The sequence below is a fragment of the Schistocerca nitens genome, chromosome 4 (assembly GCF_023898315.1).
Source record: "Schistocerca nitens isolate TAMUIC-IGC-003100 chromosome 4, iqSchNite1.1, whole genome shotgun sequence".
Lineage (NCBI taxonomy): Eukaryota > Metazoa > Arthropoda > Insecta > Orthoptera > Acrididae > Schistocerca > Schistocerca nitens.
In genome coordinates, this window is record NC_064617.1 from 345,515,535 (window position 1) to 345,540,593 (window position 25,059).

The 25,059-nt window shown below is 38.4% G+C and overlaps 1 protein-coding gene across 1 annotated transcript in view; it reads left to right on the forward strand.

Annotated features, from left to right (window-relative positions):
• The window catches only part of LOC126251390 (serine/threonine-protein phosphatase PP1-alpha-like), a 610,425-nt gene extending 586,872 nt beyond the window's left edge, over positions 1-23,553 (forward strand). Inside the window, exons 5-8 of the mRNA XM_049951784.1 lie at positions 12,703-12,773; positions 16,762-16,839; positions 18,389-18,646; positions 21,565-23,553. Of these exons, the coding sequence (XP_049807741.1) occupies positions 12,703-12,773; positions 16,762-16,839; positions 18,389-18,646; positions 21,565-21,600 (443 nt within the window). The 3' untranslated portion in view covers positions 21,601-23,553. The remainder of the gene's footprint in view (positions 1-12,702; positions 12,774-16,761; positions 16,840-18,388; positions 18,647-21,564) is intronic.
• Positions 23,554-25,059: the final 1,506 nt, after the last annotated feature.

The window sequence follows — 25,059 nt, forward strand, 5'->3', positions numbered from 1 at the left end:
ACCAACATTTTTCAGAACTTCCGCTTGCTTTACACTCGATTCTAAGCCGCAGGCGATTTTTTGGATTACAAAAACCGGAAAAAAAGTGCGGCTTAGATTCGAGTAAATACGGTACTGCATGTTGACATTGAACATTGGCAGAGGTCACAGCTTTTTGCCAGAACTGAGTTGGCTCTTTGCGAGCCTCTGATGGTGTCTGTATATTGGAACACATGGGTATTGTTACTTCCTGGTTTCCTCTTCATACAGCACTGGAAGTGGTAGCCATTCTGATCCATTTAGACTCAGCAGTAATGATATGCAATATTTCTCTCTCCTCGGACCAGCCTCCTACACTTCGGCTTTTTTTGCCCTCCTTCAATAGCTACCTCCCCCCTTCTTTCTCCTTGGAGATTTTAATGCCCATAACCCTTTGTGGGGCAGTACTGCAACCACTGACTGGGACAGGATTATTGACAACCTGCTAACAGGGCTAGATCTCTCATTCCTCAACACTGGAGCCCCCACACATTTAAGTGTGGCATACAGCACTTTCTCAGCCATCGATCTTTCCATCTGCCTGAATTTGTCCCCTCTGTTCAATGGACAATACATAATGATTTGTGTGACAGTGATCATTTTCCGATCATCCTATCTTTTCATCACCATCAATCTCCTAGACTCCCTTCCAGCTGGACCTTTACTAATGTGAATTGAGATCCTTTTCCTTGGATACCATCCCAACCACTCAATCACATGACACTGATGAGTCTGTATGGAGTTTGACCTCTGCCATCCTCTTGGAAACTGCTTATTCCTTATTCCTCAGGTTCTGCCTGATGGAACACTATCCCTTGGTGGACACCTGAAATTGCTGTGGCTATTAAAGATCGCTACAAACAGTATCCTCTTCACCTTTATAAATGGCTTTGTACTTTGGCCCATTATCCTATTAAATACCCAAAAAGGATTTGTTGGGAACAACATATCACTGCCATAGGGCAGATCCCTCTTCCCAGGTATGGGAAAAGATCAGGTGCATTTTTGGCCTCCATACTCCTACAGGTGTCCCATGAATTTCTCTGAATGACTTTATCCTCACCAGACCAGATTCTGTCACTGAGCATTTTGCTCAGAATTTCATCCAGGCCTCAGCATCAGTCCACTATCTGCCCACGTTCAATCTTTTCAAATACCATCTGGAGTGACTCCCTTCATCTTTTGTTTCCTGCTGCCTGGAGCTTTATAACAACCCATTTTGTGAACAAGAATTCGCCAGCACCGTCATTTTCTGTCCTGACATGGCTCCTGGATTGGACTGAGCTGGGTGCAGACCCAAATCCTTCAGCACTTATTTGTGGCTAGCCATTGTCTTACTAGCCCTTTTGAAGCATCTCTCAAGCGAGGGGGAATTCCGTTCCCACTGGTGAGAAAGTGTAAGTTTTCCAGTTTTGAATTTGGAAAATTGCTTCATCTGATGGACAGGTATTGTCCAATCAGTTTAACCAATGTCCTCTACGAGTTACCTGAAAGTGTGGTGAGTGGAAGGTTGTATTGGATCCTAGAGTCCTGGGACCTTTTGGCTTTGACTCCAGGTGGTTTCCTATTGCAGATAATTTAGTCCACATTGAGTCTGATATCTGAATGGCTTTTACCCAGCATCAACATACTTTCCAATAGTCTTTGATCTGCATAAAGCTTATAATATCACATGGTGCCACCACATCCTTTCCACCTTACATGAGTGGGCCTCCATAGCCCACTCCCAAACTTTGTATTTTTTTCATGTCACACTTTCCAGTTACAGGTTGGCACCTCCCATAGCACCTCCTACGTACAGGAGAATGGAGTTCTGAAGGGTTTTGTTTTGGGAGTCGCTCTCATTTTAGTGGTGGGGTTTCAGGTGGTTGGTTTTCGGGTTCCGCTGATTAGATCAGGTGTCCACTATATGCAGGAGGTGGCTACACAGGTAGCAGAGGCTGTGTGGCGTTGACTGAGTGGTCTTTTAGGTTAGAGAGTCTCAGGAAAACACAAGAAGGGCTTCAGCTACAAAGGGTGAAGGCCAAACATAGGAAGAACATAGATACAGGAACCATTGGTATAACAGTTGTAAATTGTTGTTGCTGTGTTGGGAAAGTACCAGAGCTCGAAGCGCTAATAGAAAGCACTGCTGCTCAAATTGTTATAGGTACTGAAAGCTGGCTAAAGCCAGAGATAAGCTCAGTTGAAAATTTTGCAAAGAACCTAACGGTGTTCCGAAAGGTTAGGCTAAACACAGTTGGCGGTGGTGTGTTTGTTGCTGTTAGAAGTAGTTTATCTTCTCACGAAATTGAAGTAGATAGTTCCTGTTAGTTAATATGGGCAGAGGTCATCATTGGCAGCTGGAATAAAACAATAATTGGATCCTTTTACCGACCTCCCAATTCAGATGATACAGTTGCTGAAAGGTTCAAAGTAAACCTGAGTTTGATCTCAAACATGTACCCGACTCATGTGATAATAGTTGGTGGTGACTTTAATTTACCCTCAATATGTTGGCGAAAATACACGTTTAATTCTGGAGGTACACATAAAACATCATCCAAAATTTTGCTAAATGCATTCTCTGAAAATTATTTTGAGCAGTTAGTTCATGAGCCCATGCGAATAGTAAATGGTTGTGAAAACACACTTGACCTCTTAGCAACAAATAATCCTTAGTTAATAATGAGCATCGGATACATGGATTAGTGAACACAGGGTTGTCATAGCAAGACTGAATATTGTAACCCCCAAATCCTCCAAAAATAAACGAAAAATATACCTATTCGAAAAAGCAGATAAAACTTCACTTGACATCTTCCTGAGAGGCAGTCTCCGCTCCTTCCAAATTAATGATAAAAGTGTAGACCAGATGTGGCTTGAATTCAGAGAAATAGTATCAGCAGCAGTTAAGAGATTTATACTAAATAAATTAACAAATGACGGAGCTGATCCTCCTTGGTACACATAATGGGTCAGAACACTGTTGCAGAAACAACGAAACAAACATGCCAAATTTAAACAGACACAAAATCCCCAAGATTGGTGCTCTTTTACAGAAGCTTAAAATTTACCACAGACTTCAATGGGAGATGCTTATAACAGTTTCCACAACGAAACTTTGTCTTGAAACCTGGCAGAAAATCCAAAGAGCTTCTGGTCGTATGTGAAGTATGTTAGCAGCAAGAAACAATCAATGCCTTCTCTGCATGATAGCAATGGAGATACTATCGAAGACAGTGCTGCCAAAGCAGAGTTACTAAACATAGCCTTCTGAAATGCCTTCACAAAAGAAGATGAAGTAAATATTCCAGAAAACAGCTGCCAACATGAGTAAATATCCTCAGAGTAGTGAAGCAACTTAAACCACTTAATAAAAGCAAGTCTTCTGGCCCAGACTGTATACCAATTAGATTCCTTTCAGGGTATTCTGATGCATTAGCTCCATACTTGACAATCATACACAACTGTTTGCTTGACAAAAGATCCATACCCAAAGACTGTACACAACCGTTTGCTTGACAAAAGATCCATACCCAAAGACTGGAAAGTTGCTCAGGTAACACCTATATTCAAGAAAGGTAGTAGGAGTAATCCACTAAATTACAGGCCCATATCGTTAACGTCGATATGCAGCAGGATTCTGGAACATATATTGTGTTCAAACATTAAGAATTACCTTGAAGAAAACTGTCTATTGACACACAGTCAACATGGGTTTAGAAAACATCGTTCTTGTGAAACACAACTAGCTCTTTATTCGCATGAAGTTTTGAGTGCTATTGACATGGTATTTCAGACTGATTTATTATCTCTGGATTTCCAGAAGGCTTTTAACACTGTACCACACAAGCAGCTTATAGTGAAAATGTGTGCTTATGGAATATCATCTCAATTATGTGACTGGATTTGTGACTTCCTGTCAGAGAGGTCACAGTGCTTAGTAATTGACGGGAAGTGATTTCTGGTGCTCCCCAAGGTAGTGATACAGGCCCTTTGATGTTCCTTATCTATATAAACAATGTGGGAGATACTCTTAGATTGTCTGCAGATGAGGGCAAAACGATTTAGAAAAGATATCTGATATCTGAATGGTGCGAAAATTGGCAGTTGACCCTAAGTAACGAAAAGTGTGAGGTCATTCACATGAGTGCTAAAAGGAATCCATTAAACTTCAGTTACACGGTAAATCAGTCAAATATAAAGGCCATAAATTTAACTAAATACCTTGGAATTACAATTACAAATAAAATTGGAAGGAACACATAGAAAATGTTGTGGGGAAGGCTAACCAGAGACTCTTTTATTGGCAGGACACTTAGAAAATGTAACAGATCTACTAATGAGACTGCCTACACTACGCTTGTCTGTCCTCTTTTAGAATACTGCTGCATGGTGTGGGATCCTTATCAGATAGGACTGAAGGAGTACATCGAAAAGGTTCAAAGAAGGGCAGTACATTTTGTATTATCATGAAATATGGGAGAGTGTGTCACTGAAATGATACAGGATTTGGGCTGTACATCATTAAAAGAAAGGCATTTTTCGTTATGATGGAATCTTCTCACAAAATTCCAGTCACCAACTTTCTCTTCTAAATGTTAAAATATTTTGTTGACACTGACCTACATAGGGAGAAACGATCACCACTATAAAATAAGGGAAATCAGAGCTCCTACGGAAAGATATAGGTGTTCATTTTTTCCGCATGCTATACGAGATTGGAATAATAGAGAATTGTGAAGGTGGTTCGATGAGCCCTCTGCCAGGCATTTAAATGTGATTTGCTGAGTATCGATGTAGATGCAGATGTAGATGTAGTGTCTATCAATGGTCTAGTGGCAGCTGCAGGTGCTACTGTGACTCCTTTTTTGTATGCTTATAATTTTTGCATTTATTTCTGTTCATCCATGAAGGATGTTGCTGAACACAGGCTGCGGGGTAGCAATATACTGAACGCAAAGTTGGGCTCTCACTCATGGCTCCATTTTTAGGCTGCCAAGACCTGTGTTATGGATTTCTGTCACTTCCACAGAGTCCGTCTCCATCCCTACCTTGATGGCCAGTCCCTCAATGTGGTGGACACCCACATTTTTTGGAACTAGTCTTTTATGTCCAGTTGATGTGGTTCCTCATCTTCTAAGTGGCCATGTTGGTTGCATCTCAGCCCTTCAGTGCCTCAGAAACATCAACTAGACCAAGGACTGCTCTGCTCCGCTGTTGTTGTTATTGTGGTCTTCAGTCCTGAGACTGGTTTGATGCAGCTCTCCATGCTACTCTATCCTGTGCAAGCTTCTTCATCTCCCAGTACCTACTGCAACCTACATCCTTCTGAATCTGCTTAGTGTATTCATCTCTTGCTCTCCCTCTATGATTCTTACCCTCCACGCTGCCCTCCAATACTAAATTGGTGATTCCTTGATGCCTCAGAACATGTCCTACCAACCGATCCCTTCTTCTAGTCAAGTTGTGCCACAAACTTCTCTTCTCCCCAATCCTATTCAATACTTCCTCATTAGTTATGTGATCTACCCATCTAATCTTCAGCATTCTTCTGTAGCGCCACATTTCAAAAGCATCTATTCTCTTCTTGTCCAAACTATTTATCGTCCATGTTTTACTTCCATACATGGCTACACTCCATACAAATACTTTCAGAAATGACTTCCTGACACTTAAATCTATACTCGATGTTAACAAATTTCTCTTCTTCAGAAACACTTTCCTTGCCATTGCCAGTCTACATTTTATATCTTCTCTACTTCGACCATCATCAGTTATTTTGCTCCCCAAATAGCAAAACTCCTTTACTACTTTAAGTGTCTCATTTCCTAATCTAATTCCCTCAGCATCACCCGACTTAATTCGACTACATTCCATTATCCTCGTTTTGCTTTTGTTGATGTTCATCTTATATCCTCTTTTCAAGACACTATCCATTCCGTTCAACTGCTCTTCCAAGTCCTTTGCTGTCTCTGACAGAATTACAATGTCATCGGCAAACCTCAAAGTTTTTATTTCTTCTCCATGGATTTTAATACCTACTCCGAATTTTTCTTTTGTGTCCTTCACTGCTTGCTCAATATACAGATTGAATAACATTGGGGAGAGACTACAACCCTGTCTCACTCCCTTCCCAACCACTGCCTCCCTTTCATGTCCCTCGACTCTTATAACTGCCATCTGGTTTCTGTACAAATTGTAAATAGCCTTTCGCTCCCTGTATTTTACCCCTGCCACCTTCATAATTTGAACGAGAGTATTCCAGTCAACATTGTCAAAAGCTTTCTCTAAGTCTACAAATGCTAGAAACGTAGGTTTGCCCTTCCTTAATCTAGCTTCTAAGATAAATCGTAGGGTCAGTATTGCCTCACATGTTCCAACATTTCTACGGAATCCCCCTTGCTTTCAGCCATTCGCAGTACCAGCACCAGCAAGGCCGTTTTGGTTAGTGTTACAAGGCCAGATCAGTCAGTCATCCAGACTGTTGCCCTTGCAACTACTGAAAAGGCTGCTGCCCCTATTCAGGAACCACACGTTTGGCCTCTCAACAGATACCTCTCCGTTGTGGTTGCACCTACGGTACGGCTATCTGTATCGCTGAGGCACGCAAGCCTCCCCACCAATGGCAAGGTCCATGGTTCATGGGGGGAGGGGAGGGGGGGGGGCAGCTCTGCTCCACTATGGCTCTACAAAGCTTTGGACCAGTCCCATTGAGATTATGTGAATCTTGCACAGGGCATGGCATCACCTCTGACATTACAGACATTGTACCTGATACACCTTTCAGACCAGCCCAATGATCTCTTCTGGTTGAGGCAGGGGTTCCACCATTGCAGGTTATATGCCAGCAATTGAATGGTTATGCGTTACACAACTGCTGCTCCCCAGAGCACTTTAACTACCATATCTTATTTCGAGATACAGAGATCCAACTCCCACTATGGTGGGCCAGGTCTGGGGTTATGATCGTCGTTCATCTAGTACCTCCCACCATGGAAGTCAAACACGTGCCAGAATAAATGGACGTGGCCTGCCCATAGAGGGCTCCACGTCCGCAGCTGCTCTTCAGCACAGCGGCTCTCGCGCAGCGAGGGCGCCACCGCTACACCACGTGCAGACCGCGGCCAATAGCTGCTCCCTCCGGTTTCGTATATAGGGACCCACTCTGCCCTAGTCCAGTCAGTCTGGTACTCACTCTGGATTGAGTCTATATCTCGGCAGTACTGCTTTCTGGTCGTTGCTCGTTGTTGACATTTGCCTGGCTCTGGTTCCGAGTGGATTTACTGTTGGTGTTTGGTGTTGTGGTTTCTACAAGCTTCCGTTGTTGATCTTATCCTTGTTGTGTCGGTCATAGTAGGTCATTGTCAGTTGTTGTCAGTTGTAGTTGGTCTGTCGTCTGACTCATCCTTGTGTTTACCCGGTGGTGTGTCCTCCACCGCCGGCAGCTTCCCCGCCTGACGGCTCCGATCCCACAGCCCAAGGTGTTCCCGCGGTTGGTTTTGGTTACTACAATTCACATCCAGTCCCTTTTTTCAAAACTCAAGCTTTCACCTCTATCACCTCTTCTCTGGGCCAACACATGTACTCCTCCATAGTACATCCCTCATACGCAGCTCTTTCTTGCACAACCACAAGGTTCAAAAGACTCCGCTCAGCCTGAGGCCCGTGCTGCCAATTCTTTTTCATTCTTGGCATGTTTTGGGATTGAGAAGTAGCCTGTACTAATGGCTCAATGTTGCTGGTCAAGCTGGCTTTGCTTACATTCATGTGGGGTGTAATGAGCTCTGCACCTTGCCAGATGGCTGCAGTGTCTTCACTGTGGAGTTGGTATCCATCTCGCGTGCTCTTGAGCTTATCTGTTCCTGCACTGGTGAGTCCTTTCTCATCAGTAGTGACTCTTTGAGCAGTTTAAAAGCTCTTGATCAGTGTTATCCTTGCCATCTCTTGGTCCTGACTATGCAGGATTCGTTTTTTGATCTCAAACAATGTGGATGTGTGGTGGTCTTTGCACTCCAGGTCATGTTGGGATCCCAGTGAATGAACTCGATGACAGGCTGGACAATTTGGCTACTGGCAACCTGCCTCTTGAGATCAGCACTCCATAACCGGACCTTTGATTGATATGATGTCATCAAGTCCTAAGGATATGGAATACGAAATGGCATACTCTGACTTCGCCAAACAACCTACAGTTGATAAAGGATACTACGAATTGTGGAGATCCTCCATGCAGGCCCTTGCAAGGACTCTATCATCCTTTGCCGCATCCACCATATTTGGCAGACTCATGGTCATCTCCTCCATTGTGAGGATCCACCCTACTGTCATTGTGGTGCCCATTTGAGAGTGGTCCACATTTTGCTAGGCTGTCTTAACCTAGCTGCCCTGTGGCAGACTAAATCTTCCTGAGTTGCTTCCCTAGTGCTAGTGGATCAAGTCTCAGAGACTACCCTGTTTTTATGGTTTATTTGAGGAGGGGTTCTTACAACTCTCTCTAAGGAAGAGCACCTCAGCCTTGTCAGGCCATCAAGGAGTTGACAGGATGCTATGTTGCCTCCTCTCAGCCTCGTCAGCCCATTGAGGAGTTTGCGGTATGCTGTATTGCCTCCCCTGCATTGAATGGACAGTGACTGTCAGGGCTTGGTGGTGGCACCCGAACCCTTACCCTACACGGTCTTTTGCTCTTCTTCCCCCTTCTCGCATGTTTGTTTGATTTAGTGTTCTCCCTTTGTTTTCCTACGCTTCTCTCACCCTGGACCTGTCACTAGTCTTTTTTGGGTATTGTTGGGTGGGGTGCCTCTGGTATGTGACAGGGATATGACCCCCATCACACTTTCTGCCTTGGGGTACTCTGGCACTCCTGGGACAGGGAACCTTGTATGCCTTTCTTCCTTTGCCCCCTTTTCTTCTTCCTTGTTCCTTTCTTTAGGTCTTGATGACCTCGGTAGCCCTTGGGGTTTCTTTCCTTGAGTTTTGCACACTAGGACTTTCTTTGCCATGTAGTTTTATTGACTTGCCTATTCCATGTAGGAGGGACTTATGACCTTGTACTTGGATCCCTTTAATCAGTAAACCAACCAACCAGTGTCCTGGAGTACTTTTATCATATCTTTTACAAAAGACCATGGTCCTAGCTTTTATATAAAATAAATAAATAAATAAATAAAAACAGATCTTTGTCCAAGTAATACAGACCTTGTACTTAGTGCTGTAGTTAGGAAGTGTTATTTGTTGTTAAGAAATCAAGTTGGTTGCCCACTTCCAATACTATCAATACTGAAAAGCTGGGCATCACACTCTTTCATATGTTTCTCTACTGTGCTTACAGATGTTTTGCATCTAATGAAAGCCCAATTATCTGTACAGTCAAAAGGTGAACATGTATGTGTACCCTCATCCAGTGAAATAAATCAACAGAATCAATGATTGAATCATGGGACAGCACACAAACATGTTATTTCTACACCTACATCTACAGCTACATCTACACTCTGCAAACAACTGTGAAGTGCATGTCAAAGGTTAACAGCTAATCGATTAAATTCTATTATCTATTCCATACAGGATGATGTCGCAGTAGTGTATGACTTTGGCACAAAAAATCAGTCTGCTTGAAAAGATCTTAATATAACAGAGACAAATTCCTACCTTCCCAGTCTACAGTAAATAAATGAATCTAGGTGTTTATAATGACAGTTTCAGTTGGCATTATTCCATCTTGTATTTTGCATTTCTTGGGTCTTTTAAGAAGTTCCACACATATTTAAATTAATGGGCATCACTTTCTGGATGATGCAATAAAACTTTCAGGTGGAAAAACTGTTACTAAATATATAATAGAAAGACTGCTCACCTTAGATAGTAGTGAAATGAAATGTTCTAAATTGTCACTGATTCATCTCAATGTTAAGGGCAAAGAACAACTCTTTTTAAACATCGCAGCTAAAGCTATAAACTGCCTAATGCATAACAAAGAAGAAGAAACAATTTTTTTTTTCCTTCAATTTTCAAACAACACGTTTGGGATCATGAGTACCTGAAAATACAAAAACTATCAAGTTGTTATGGGATCCACAAGAACATTCATGAAAGAATTGTAAGGGAGTTGTACATGTGTACCAAGAAAATGCACATTAGCAGCACAAATCATTTGTTGCCATCGCAGAGGGCTTCAGTGATAACTGTTCACTCGATGAGATTGTTTTCAGATCTTCAGCAACTGAAGATGACATACATCCTACTTGTATTGCTGGACCAAAACCCATTGGATAATTATTTCTAGCATATTGGTTGAGTTAGTCATTTCCACTTGAATCCTCTAACAGAAGTAAAATGTTGATTGCAGGTGCTACTTTTGTGGCACAATACTTATGATATTCATCTGTTAAACGAAACTTAGATGGAGGCATACAACAGTGACAGATTCTTGACATCGTATCTGTTTAGAGGTATTTTGCCCAACGTAGTGAAACACTGAAAATGACAGAAGGTGAAAGAGAGCTGCAGGATATTAACTTGCCTTTTTCACCTGCACCAGAAGAATTTGCTGTTAAAGAGGAACCTGACTGCTCCGCAGAAGAATTCCGCTACTTGTCTGGCTACATCACTCAATGCACAAAGAACTACGGTGACAAACCTGGAATGCCATCTAGTGGTTTAATTCTGCCTGCTTCAGTTCTGGAACATGTTGGTTGGATTGAAGTTCTGTCATGTGATGGGCTCACCATTTTGACAGAGGACTGTTTATGTAAACTATCTCAGTTTGAACTAACTTTTAATGAATTTAATGGTTTGGATGATATTTGAAAAGAAAGAAATGTAGCAAAATCAATCTGTGCTGGTGCCCAAACAAAACTTGCTGATTTTTTGCCAGAAATTATAAAAATTATCATACAGTTCCTGAATATGAAGCTGAAAATGCAAAAGGCTGCAGTCGTACAGATTCGAAAATCCCTTCAGTGGCCTCTTCATCCAGTGCTAATATCTAAACACGTAAATCAACTGCTTTAAATAATTTTCTGGAAACTTACTGCAGTTATTTGTGTTTATGAATCACTTGGACCATCAGCCATGGCCTTGTTTTGCTCTGATATGTCTAGTGATATGATTGTGTCAGCCATTTTGAGTCCTACCTTTCTTTAAATAATTTTAGGTTAAAGAAGAAAAGTCTATGTTCATACCATTTGCAGATTTAGAGAAAGCTGTTGACAATGTTGACTGGAGTACACACTTTAATATTCTGAAGGTAACAGTGATAAAATACAGGAAATAATAAGTTTTTTGCAACTTTTGCAGAAACAAGACTGTGGTCATAAGAGTGAAGGAGAAGAAACAAAAGCAGTGGTTGAAAAGGGAAAGAGACAGAATGTTATTCAGTCTGTACATTGACCAAGCAGTGGAGGAAACCAATTAAAAGATTTGAAAAGGGGTTAAAGTTCAGTGAGAAGAAATAAAAACTTTGCTGATGACAATGTAATTCTGTCAGAGATGGCAAAGGACTTGGAAGAGCAGTTGAATGGAATGGGCATTGTCTTTAAATGAGGTTATAAGATGAACATCAGCAGAAATAAAACAAAGGTAATGGAATGTAGTCTAATTAAATCAGGTGGTGCTGAGGGAATTAGATTAGGAAGTGAGACATCAAGAGTAGTGGATGACATTTTTCTGTTTCAGCACCAAAATAGCTGATGGTGGCTTAAGCAGAGAAGATAGAAAATGCAGACTGGCTATGATATGGAAAGCATTTTTAAAAAGGAGGAATTTGTTTCAGATGGAATATAAATTTAAGTGCTACCAACTATTTTCTGGCGGTATTTGTCTGCAGTGTAGCCTTGTACAGAAGTGAAACATGGACAAAAACCATTTTAAATCAGAAGAGAATTGAAGCTATTGTAATGGGGTGCTACAGAAGAATACTGAAGATTAGATGGCTAGTAGGATAACTAATGAAGTGGTACTGAATGAAATTAGGGAAAAAAGAAATTTATAGCACAGACTACAAGAAAGGATCAGTTGACACATGAAGGGCTTGGAAATTTGGTAATGTAAGGAAATGTGGAGGGGAGGTGGGGCAAATGCAGTGGGAGGCTAAGGAATGAATATGGTAAGATGGTACAAATAGAGGTAGGTTGCAGTTTTCAGTCAGAGATGAACACACTTACAGAAGATAGGATAGCATGGAAAGTTGCATCACCTGTCTTCAGACTGAAGATGAAGACAACAAATAACAACCCATTATTCTCTCATTCTCTCCTCCCCAAGAAAGGAACTAACAATTCTGAAAGCAAACTAGTCTCATATACTTTTATGTATGTCTATCAGCAGTACTAAAAGTTTTGCCTAGTGAAGGTAAGTATTGACCAGCAATTCTCATAATTTTATAATTTTCTAAAGTGAATTTTCCTTTTGAAACAAAGCTTGACGTCAATACTTGTTAAAATATCAGAGAATGAACAAGCTGAAGGTCAGAACACAATTGAAAACAACTGGATATCAAATGACCTAAGGCAAATAATGCCTCTAATTTCCTTGTTGATGTGTTGAAAGAAAAAGATACTTACTTTCCTTATTGTGCTACTTTGGTGAGGGCTCATTTTTAAACGAGGGATGAATATACAAGAGAAAGATTGTTATTCAAGTGATTAATATTTATTTACAATGTTTTAATATATTAGCACTGATGTACACATTTGTTTACAGCTGCTCTTATTGAGGGGACAATCTTCTGTATGCATGGTGGCCTCTCTCCACAATTACAAGATTTGAATGAGGTAATTCTTCCTTCACCTACTAAGTATTTTAGTATTTTATAAATTTCAAAAGTGAGACATGTTATATTATCAATCAAAATAATCAGTGTTTGAAAATATGATATGGACGGTTAAAATATCCACTTGTCAAACAGCAACAGGGGGAAACACATAAAAGGTATGGAAACATGCAAGCGCTTGGAGACTGTGGCTCCTTTTTCTATCAGAATGTTTGAAGGGAAAGGAAGAGGGATGAAGGAAAAGGACTAGTAAGGTTTAGGAAATGGGAAGAGTTACAGAAAAGTCATCCAGAGCCTTGAGTAAGGGGAGACTTACTGCATGGGATGTGAAGGAAAGGCTGATTGTAGGTACCTGCACTAGATGAGATATGAAAACCTGAGAACTTATAGGTGGAAGATAGGGTAATAAGCAAGACGAAGATTACTGAAAAATAATGGAAGAGCCAATAAGAATGGTAAGCTCAGTGCACTGTAGATGGTAGATAGTTGAGAGGCAGGAAAATTTTGACGTGTCAAAAAATAAATAATAAAGAATATAGAAAAATAAAAGAAAGCTAAAAAGGGTCCAAATGATAGATTTCTAAGCCCAAAGGATGCAGAATCAATCATTTTTGTTAAGTCTGCAACAATGCTTTTTAGAGTTACTGTTTCCCTGCCTACCATAAGCAACAAAAAATATGTAAAAATAAAATAAAGCTAAAAGAGGAATAGTTACTGAAATGAAATGTTGAGACCACAGAAATTAAAATCAATTTGCGTCAGGACATATTGTGAAACCAGTTCCCATGTGTGGAGTTCTGAGAAACTAGTGTTAGGAGGAAGAATCCAGATGGCATGTGTGGTAAAACAGTCGCAGAGATCACAACTGCCACTGTTCTGGTGGCTATGATTTCCTAAAACATTGTCGTGAAATGGTATTTTGCCCAGCTCAGTAAGAATAGTTTTTCTGAACATAACTGTCTGAAGTGGAGCCTACTAGTACATAAGTGAAACGTGGATGATAAGCAGTTCAGACAAGAAGAGAATGAAGCTACTGAAATGTGGTCCTGCAGAAGAATGATGAAGATTAGGTGGCTAGGTCATGTAACTAATGAGGAGGTACTGAATGGAATTGGGGAGAAAGAACTTCGTGGCATAACTTGATTAAAAGAAGGGATTGGTTGCTAGGACTCATTCTGTGTCATCAAGGAATCATCAGTTTAGTATTGGGGGTAAAATATCTTATATCTGCACAAATCTCCAGTCCACACACTATGACTTGTCTGTGCAGATGTGATATGTGCAGACATTTGTGCAGACAGATCATTGCGTGTGGACCAGCCTTTACATTTGGTACAATCTCGATACAAAATATCAATATTTTTGTTTCAGTACCCATACAGTGTGGTAACTGTAAGTCACCCACATAGACTTGTGCAGCATGCAGAGCCATGTTGGGAGAGCAAGCCACACCTGCCCCCTGCAGTGCTGGCAGCATAAACTGTGCTTCACATGGGAGTAAAAATAGCTTTGTTGTTGTTCAAAATCAAAACTGAAATCACCTTACAAATTGATATGTTTAGTAAAGATCCTGACTTTTGCAATTATGCACACTTATTGCAAGGAAAGGAAAATCTCACAGTGGACAATAATGGGTACCCCACATGGTACTGTCAGCTAACTAACATCACCTGCAGCCAAGAACTAGTGGCTAATAGCAGAAGCCTTCCAACTTTTACTGACATCTGCTTATTCAGAATTATGTAGAAGATCAGCCAACTTAGGCACAGTTCTCACTAAGGCAGAATGATATGCGATATGATGCAGAAGCAACCCACAATGGTGGAATGCACACAAAAGTAGTTGAAGCAACTTAAGTGGTTCAAGCTGGGATGACAGCAATACAATACCCTTACATATCTGTCTGTATTTTATTTCCCAGGACAACAGTGCATGCTGGTTGCTCTGTGAAACTGTATCAGATAACACAAATATCAGGTCATCACATGTGCCTTTAAAAAACTTGTTTTATATAAGTGAAGCAAAGCTACATCCGATTCTTTACAGAGTTTCTAACTAAAATTTTTACTGTTTGCATAAAAAAATAGCATGAGTTTTCCAATCTGTAGGCTTTATCATTTGATTCTAAGGAAACTGTTTGGGGAAAAAACGAAAAAAAAATATTCCTCAACTAATTGTCTCAAATCACAGCTTGATAATGAATTGGTTTTCCTTAGATTATTGCCCTAGTTATTGTGATATTTCACAAATAAGTAAAACACACATTATATTTTGAAATGTCTGCAGTAAAAAATTTAGTCACCCGCCCAGTTTATGTTCAGTGGGTTTTAGGCCTTACTGTGCTGTGCACAAAATATAGTTAACATGTGGAAATTGTTTTTAACATTGGAAGGAGAATGATACCTCTTTCAATTCTTGAGAAAAATATGATATTGGAATTATCAATGATGAGGTTGGCAGCAACATACCACAAGTGAGGTTATTGCCTTCTGCTGTGTGGAGAGTGGAGCTGCCTCATGTTTCTCTTTCTTATTTGCCAGTGATAGAAGCCAAAGCTGGAAGTGGAAACCTTTGTGAAATGAAAAGGCACCAGGACTCATCAGCTGACAATGCTGGCTGGATGTTCTGTCAGTCTATGCACCATGATTTCAGGAAGCTTTGTGATGTGGGTAACACACACACATATCCATCTGCTTGTGTCTGTGTATGTGTGGATGGATATGTGTGTGTGTGTGTGCGATTGTATACCTGTCCTTTTTTCCCCCTAAGGTAAGTCTTTCCGCTCCCGGGATTGGAATGACTCCTTATCCTCTCCCTTAAAACCCACATCCTTTCGTCTTTCCCTCTCCTTCCCTCTTTCCTCATGAAGCAACTGTTGGTTGCAAAAGCTTGAATTTTGTGTGTATGTTTGTGTTTCTTTGTGTGTCTATCGACCTGCCAGCACTTTTGTTTGGTAAGTCACATCATCTTTGTTTTTAGATATATTTTTCCCACGGGGAATGTTTCCCTCTATTATATTGATAATGAATGTTAATACTTTTGACATGTCCTATATTACACGTATATTTACTGTACACAATGTAATCTTACAGGGTCAAATACAATTCAATTCAATTCAATTCAATTCAACTAAAGTTACTGTCCGTCCGCGGTGGCTGAGTGGTCAGCGTGACAGACTGTTAATCCTAAGGGCCCGGGTTTGATTCCTGGCTGGGTCGGAGATTTTCTCCACTCAGGGACTGGGTGTTGTCCCAATCATCATCATTTCATCCCCATCGACGCGCAAGTCGCCGAAGTGGCGTCAAATCGAAAGACTTGCACCAGGCGAGTGGTCTACCTGACGGGAGGCCCTCGTCACACTAAAGTTACTAGGGTAGCAAATGAGAATGTTCATTCTAAAGTTGCAAGACAAGTGATGATTTCATCCCCATCAATCAGTTCAATCCATTTCAGTACACCTAATTCAGGTGATAAGTAGTAGGCCTCTGTAGTTTCTTACAAAAATACCAGTGGTATCAAAAAAATGAATCATTACTGTTAGAAGATAAACAACAGTAAATGAATGTAACCAAGGAAGCAAAAGCTTTTTCAATACAGTCCTTTCCTTGTAATTTACCAAGTTAAATTTAGCTGCCATAACACTAAACAATACAGCCATAGTCTATTTTTAATGCAGAGTACAGATTAAGTTTCTAAGAGCTGCTTCTCTTATGTTCATATATATACCTGGATCTGTTCACATCCCTAAAGGTTTTCCTTTTGGTGGAAATCATGGAACACAATGAACGAATTAATGAATGAATGTACAAATGTATGAATGAATGAGTGAGTGAGTGAAAACTGAACTGCCATAGAAATAAAAACTTTAAACAGTGTATCATTTTTTTTTTGGGGGGGGGGGGGGGGGCAAGAAATGAATTAGTTACAAATCAAAAGATGAATAAACTGACCTAAGGAATATCTTCAGATTTTTATAACTTGTTTCACAGATTCGAAACATTCCCAGACCAATTGATGTACCTGACTCTGGACTGGTTTGTGACCTTTTGTGGGGAGATCCTGCAGAGGTAAGAATTCTTAACATTTTTATAAGGAAAAAGCTTTTGTTCTGGTACTCTATGTTGATTTCAATGAACTAGTTTCTTTCCTTTTCTTTTCTTGAAACCAACAATAATGTTTAACATGACAATATTTACAAGTATGGTCCATTTGAGTGTTATTTCCCTTGTATTGTCTAGGTGCTGATCCAACTGGCCTAAAGTTGAGTTTTAGTACCCTGCAGTGGCAGTTTCATTTTTAAAGTTTTACATGTCTAATTACCATTTAAAAGTATTGATGAAATTGATATGGGGCTCACAATGGGTAGGAAATCTATGTAATTGAGAAGTAGTACATGACCTGCCCAACAGTTGTCAATGAGTTTCCTTGCAGGCTTTTTGACGAGGATGTCTTCCTTATCACATTATTTATCACATGATGAAATAATCAGTAAAATTCAAATGTTTGGAGTGTGGTCTTAGATATTGCTAGCCCAGTTGGACTGCAGTGCAGTGCCAGCCACAACAATAAAACTGTGCTTGTGCATATGTGTGTGATTTTGTTAGTCAATTAGCTTTGAGGAATGACATTGTCTATTAGCTCAGCAGTGGTTTCACTCTTGTTTATATGCCTGTCAATCACTCAATTGCACAACTCCTTTCATTATTTCTATTGAATCCAGGATTTTCCGGTATTGTATAAATATCAAAATCAGCAACAGATGATAAAGAGCAGCTATTTAATATAACTGCAGAAGCAGCATTTTTCCTATTTTCCCAAAATAGCTGCATTTCTGTTAATTTCAGTGTGTTGGATTTAACTTGAGCAGACACAAACAATTTATAGCAGTTTAATGATAGTTAAATTTTAATTGAGTTTCAAGCAGTTGCTAATACTTGTTCATATAGTAGCTTGACCTCTTAGTAGGTCGTTTCAGATTACAGATCCAGAGGTACTGGTTTGATCCCCAATTAATCCCCAGATTTTTTTTCTGTTACTTACATTTTCTTTCACTTCTGGCAATGATTTGTAAATGTGAAAAGTGCCAAATTGCACAATGGTTCAGAACCTATGTTCGTTGGTCCCATTGTAACTGCTACATCCTATAGCACCATTCATAGTAAAACAAAATAGGAACACATTTACCATTAACTTGACTCATTCCATGCCACTGAAGTTTCTCCTCCATAACGATATCTATGGAGCACATTGAATGAATGAATGAATGAATGGATGAGTGAATGAATTTATGGTGTATTAATGAAAGCAAAGTTGTTTTATGTGTTGCATGCATTTTTTCACTGGACACAGGTGCTAAATTTAAAATATTTATTGAGGAATATGAATACTAAATTTGTAATGTGAAGACAGTGCTGGAAACATTCTTATGGCATACGTTATGTTGGATCATTGCAACAAAGCTATATATTTCAGTTTATCATGAAATGTAAAATGTTAGGTGTGTTGAAAACATTATGACTACAGGCAATTTACTGAATCACTTATGCATTACTGTGTGCTACAAATTTTTATTAAAGTTAAGAAAAGAAACTAATTGCATTCATTGTTTACTTTCAGGGGCTGACTGGATGGGCTCAGAATGACAGGGGTGTGAGCTATGTCTTTGGTTCAGATGTAGTTCGCCATTTCCTTGAGAGGCATGACTGTTCACTTATTGTGAGAGCACATCAAGTTGTTGAAGATGGGTACCAGTTCTTTGCCCAGAGATCAATGCTTACTCTCTTCTCAGCACCAAATTACTGTGGAGAATTTGACAATGCTGGAGCTGTCCTTGGTGTATCAGAAGATCTCACATGCTGGTTCAGCATATTACCGGTAACAGCTTATTCTGATTTCTAACTTTTATTCATGAGTGATAGTGCTTAAACCCAGTTTTAAAACCAGAAAAAATATCTAATTAGGTGCTGTTGCAAGATATTGTAATGTGTTGTCATACTGCCATGAGTAAAAACTGCTTAGAACCCTTATGCCAGTTTGTCTGAAGACCATGAGTGTAAATAGTTTTAAAATCAATAAAATGTTAACTGCTTTGTTATCAACCTGTCACAATTTCCTACAATAGCATTTCTCAGTTATAAGCCCTGTAGCATTTATGAGAGTTAGTTACTACGAACACTTTATCAGTTGGATTATTCTCATCAGAATCAACAGCAAACCAATAACAACAATAGTGGTTCAGTTATCCATGTTGACATCACAAGCAAAATATGAAGAGACAGAAAGAAAAGTATACAAGAACATTGAACATGTAATTCAGTATGCAATGTGAGATGAAAATCTAATACTCATTGGTCATCATGGGTCACTGCAATACTGTAGTAGGTAAACAAATAGAAGACGGAGTTAGAGAATAATATGGGCTCAGTGGTAACAGTGAGAGAGGCTTAGTAAAGGCTTGGAGGTGGAGGAAGATTCCATCTGGGTTATATAATGGTGACAGAGATTCCAAAATTAGATATTGGATTGTAAGACATACCCAGGAGTAGATACACACCCCGATCACAATTTATTAATGATGAAGTGTTGGTTAAACCTCATGACAATCATTAGGGAGAACCAATATGTAAAGCAGCAGGATACTTAAGTATTGGGGAATGATGATTGTATGAAATTCTCTGTGGCTATAGATAATGCACTAATGAATACCACAACTGCAAGTTTAGTTGATGAGGAGTTGACATCTTTAAAAATGTTAATCACAGTAGTTGGACGGACAAATATTGGTACAAGGAAGGTAAATGTGAAGATACCTTGCATAGCAAAAGAAGATCCCTGCTTATTAGGCAGGTGCGTTAAACACTCCAGGAAGCAAATGATGGAAATAAAAGACAGGATCAGGAGTGGAAATAAAATTAAGGATGAAATATTATAGATTCTACACACTAACTTAATTGATCATTGGATGGCACTTCTCCAAATGATATTAGGAATTCTTAAATAATGTTATTTTTGCCTTCTGTCTTGTTTGATCACAAGTACTTAAATTTAAGGTGGAAAAAGGAAGAAAGGAAAGGAAAGGACAGGAAAGGGAGGGGATCACTACTACAAGCTGCATCAAGACCTTACACCGAATCAGTGGCGATGAGTGAAAATGTGTACTGGACTGGGATTCGAAGCTGGGATCTCATGCTTACTAGGCAGGTGCATTAGCCACTCAAGGAAGAAAATCATGGAAATAAAAGACAGGGTCAGGAGTGGAAATAAAATTCAGGATGAAACATCATCACTGCTAAGATTCACTGATGACATGGCTGTCCTCAGTAAAAGTGCGGAAGAGGAGGAGGATATGTTGAATATAATAAACAATCTAACAAACACAGAATGTAGGCTAAGAGTAAACCAAAGGAAGAGGAAAGTGATGAGGAGTAGCATAAATGAGATTAACAATAAACTTAACATCAAACCTGAGGATCACATAATAGATGAAATGAAGGATTCTGCTATCTTGAAAGCAAAATAACACTTAATAGATGAAGCAAAGTGTATATAAGAAGCAGTACAGCATAAATAAAGAAGGTGTTTCTTCCTGAAAGAGAACTGCTGGTGTCAGATGTAGGTTTTAACCTGAGGATGAAATTTCAGAACTGTACATCTGGAGAACAGCGTTTTATAGAAGTGAATCATCGGCTGTGGGGGAAAGAATGTTTTCTCTGCAAAGAAACCTTTGCACAAGCCAAACTGAGAGGCATTTATGAATTATGCTGTGAAAAATGAGTCAGTGGTCTATTATAGACCCCTCCCCTTAAGAAAGGGCACTAGCAAGGTACTAAAGTGCTTTAATACTGTGGCATAAATAGCATCATAGCCAACAGAATTGCCACTTTTTGGCAACCAAATATTTTTTGTAATTTCTTAGGGGTTTCATTTTTAAAATAATGTCCTTCAGTTGTGAAACAGTCTCTAAGGAATAAATCAAATGCATATGTATTTAATTGTTTATTAGGACATGCCATATCTGCTGTTGGGAAGGAACCATTAAAATCATTGGTTTTTGATTTCATGCTGCCATCATCTCTGCCACAGCTGTTGTCTGGAATCTCAGTTTCCTTCACCTCAATCTTTTTAGTGTTATAATTGTAGAGTGCCCAAAAAGTGTTTCATACAGTAGTGTACTTTAATCCATGCACACTGTTTCCATGAAGAAATAGCACTGCATCGTTATTACAGTAATCAATAGGGAGACCATATGGAAGAACATTGTAAATTAGGTGACACTGGTTTAAAAATGTCACATGCTCAGGTGGAGTAGAAGTTCATATCAACAGTTACTAACAACAACAACTACTACTACTACTACTACTACCATTACCAATAACACTACCACAAAGGTGAATGTTTCATAAATTTTGCAATACATCCAATGATAATTACATATATTTTTATTCCTACACAGTTACTCTTGAATGTGTCATGAGCTGATTTTCACCTCCACTGCCTCTTTCAAATATACAGTAAAAAACTGCTGTGAGTTTACTCTGCCATTCCGTTTGCATTATAATATTTTACAGTAATTTATGTGAAGATATCAACAAACTCACAGGAATAACAAACCAGCAATAAATGCTTATGTATGAAGTGAATCATTTTCAGATGTAGGTTTGGAAAAACTCACTATTGGTAGAAGAGTGTCTACTATACATAATCTGACAGATGAAGAAATTGCTAACAGCCACTCTTTTTAGTATGCCAATATCCCAAAACAAATATTTAACATTGAACAATTTTTATTTCAGCCTCACAAGAAGAAGGTGTTTATTCGCTACAAATGAGACTTGCTTCAAATAGAAGAGGAATCCTAACACTTCTTGAAGGTTCCCACAATAATAAAATATTTTAGATTACAATCACTATTGCACTGGGTGACCATTAAGCTCATGAATTCCAAGCTACCAAAATATTACAGGAACAGGGAAAGAAAATTATTCCTGTCTAAAATGTTAATTGTAATAGCTATTTTTACGTGATGTGATTCTATGTTAAAAACAGCATTTCAACAGAAAAAACAGCCCTTTAGTTAATGGTATTTTTTGATCTTAATGGTCAGCCCTGTTAGGGACATCACTTTTTTATGCAGGCTTTGTAGAAATGAGAGTGATCAGCCATGCTGTTGTGTGCTTCTTCAGTGTTTGAAAAGCAACTCAGAAAATGCCACCTTAAAATGCATTTTGACCTAATTTTATTTTACTGGATTAGTGGTATTTTTAGTATTGAGGGAAATAATTCAACCTCATGAGTGAGGATACACTGACTGCCATTATTAGTAAAATTAATTTGCAAACTTGAGATGTGAAAATATTTTAAATAGATTATTTTTTATGGTCTAAAAGTATTATTCTGCTGCACTTTAAGGAATCAAATGAAATAAGTGTATATGAAAAGGTACTGTTTTTATATTTATAATGAATATTTAATGAACTGTTAAATTTCAATAACAGAATAAATTTGAGAAATGTTAATTCTCAGTGTGCTTGAAATATTTTGGCAGTTTTAGTGCTGATAGCACAGTTGATCAGTGACACAAACTCTTATCACACACAATCTACTTATTATGTTGACAATGAACTAAAACTTTAACTCTTGTAAGCTTGTGTGATGGTCAATATGTAATGATAAGCACTCTTAATTTATGATTTGATTTAGCATCTGCAGTAGTTAAAACCACTTGATCCACTATTCTTTGGATTTCTGTGTATCCTGTATAGTTTTACTAGCACTCTTGGTATGCAGAAAGTACCAACTGTGTTCTCTATAGGCAATTCCTTGCCTTATGCTAGTGCCCATATCCAGTGGTCTTGCAAACAGAGAATATGCAAATCAAAAAATGGTGACTAAGGAAATTTTTCAGAAAATGACTCAAAGACAGGTGCAGACTTTTTAAACAGCATGAAGATAAATGTCAATGAAAGAAATGAAGAGTTTATGTGCCAGAAGGAAAGAGTGATAGATTTATCAAGTAGATGGATAAATTTACACAACTGAAAGCAGGTTAAGAAGGGAAACAGAAATGTGATGGTAACTACAAATGTGTATTTTAGTATGTAAAAGATTATCTTTAGCATCAGCATGACCATTAAAAACCATAAGTAAGCCAAATCATGTGTTGCCCCGTATGAAACCAATACCGTTACTACATATAAATACTGTTTATAGTAAACATTGATAAATATATCCAAGTTATATTTAGCATCATAGTAAACATAAATAGTACTGAAAATGCTTCATTTTAACATTTTATAGATTGATGAACACTTCTACCTCAGTACAGTTATATGTCTAAATAAATTCTGAAAAATTTCCTCTACTTAAATAGCTGCACTGTCCATTGACACATTGCTGTTATTGATTTTTCAATTGTTCACATCATTTAGATTACAACAAGAAACAATCTTTCTTCATCAGCTACAAAACAAGGAATTTCAGTGTGTTAGTCACGAGAATGGAATGGCCATTAACACACAGTGGATCATTCAGTGTCTATAGTTGGTAAAAGTTAAAATGTTATGTGATGTACAGACAATGAACAGTATAAACAAGTTAAATTGTTAAGGAATAAACACTACATGAATACTTAAAGGTATGATGTATGAAAAAATCTTGGAATAATATTCTAAGGAAAAAAAAGACAGACAGATAGAAATTAAATAGTATACTGAATACACAATTACAGTATAGCTTGTGAAAATGCCATATGCCTTAAATCAACAAATAATATTTCCACAAAGCAACATTTTCTTATAAGGTTTGTCAGGAAGGTGGGTGGTGAGTGTGGGATTTGGGGGGGGGGGGGGGGCATTGAAGATCAACATATAGCTTCAACAAGGAGGAACTGTGCATCTGTCATAACAATTATTGCACATCTCTTATGAATTTCACTTTTTTTTTAAGTGTGTCATTTATTTTTGGATGTTTCTCTGGTCTCCCAGTACTACCATAGCTTTTTTTATGTTAACAAAATGAAACACTTTTTTCTTTGTTTCACAAAACTTTATAACTTTTCTACTACCAAGGTTTTGTGTTGTAATCAAAAACTTAGGTCACACAAAAATAATAAATATTTGTGAAACATGGCAAAAAAGTGTTTCAGTAGCTAACACAATACACAGTGTTTCACCATAAAAACCACAGTTGAATCAATTAAAACTGTTTTTACAGTGTTTCACAAAACACACAGTTTAATCAATTAAAAAGTGTTTTTTATCTCACTTTTGCACACAAAGAACACATATGTACACTTCTCTGCCACCAATTTCAGGTTTCAGTACCTTGTCTCTAGCATTCACTTCCACTTGCCGTTTCAGTGGATAGCCAACAATTAATCTTCTAGCTATTGCCACACATCTCAATATTAACAAACTTCATCCATAAAGCAGGACAAAGTGGCACAGCTACGAAAACATTATACTTATATTAGTAATTTATGATATTAAATCCCCATCCAGCTCTGTAGATTTAGTTTTTCCATAGTTTCCATAGACAGCTTTAGGCAAATGCCAGGATCTCTCTTTTAAAGGGAACACAGCCCATTTCTTTTCCCATCCCAACAAAGCTTGTGCTCCATCTTGAATAACTGTTTTATCATTGAGATGTTAATCCCTAATTTTCTTATCTTATTTTGTTATTTCAATGTTATGTTTCTATCCACATAAACAGTAACTACCACAATCTCTCCTGATTTCATTAAGAGTTACAAATTTCTTATTCTGAGGTTAGAGAAGCTTTAGTAAGACATATGATACGGACGACCACAGTACTACATATTCAGGCTGTGGTATTTAACTGTTTCACATAGTGATAAAAGTGAATCTTTTTTTCTTTTCCTTCAACCAATTAATTAGTCAAATACCACAATATTAAGTAACAATACACCTTTTGAGGAGCAATTCAACTATGCCAAAAACTAAGGACAAACTAATGCTATAAAGAAAATTTTTTCTGTTGTTTATGATATGAAATTAATCAAGAAGCAAATAGATATATCTGTAGGCATATTGATTATCTGAGCATCACAGAACATTATTAATTACTTTATTTTTAAGAGAAAACAGAATAAAAACTCAATTAAAATTCAGCATAAAATATATACATTGGAATTAGAAAGTAAAATTCAAATTCTCTCCTCTGAAGATCTATGTCCCTACTCTGCAAACAACTGTGAAGTGTGTAGCCAAGTGCATCAATTTGTCAAAAATTCAAAAGTGTGCATAATTTTAAAACATTAGTGTAAAATT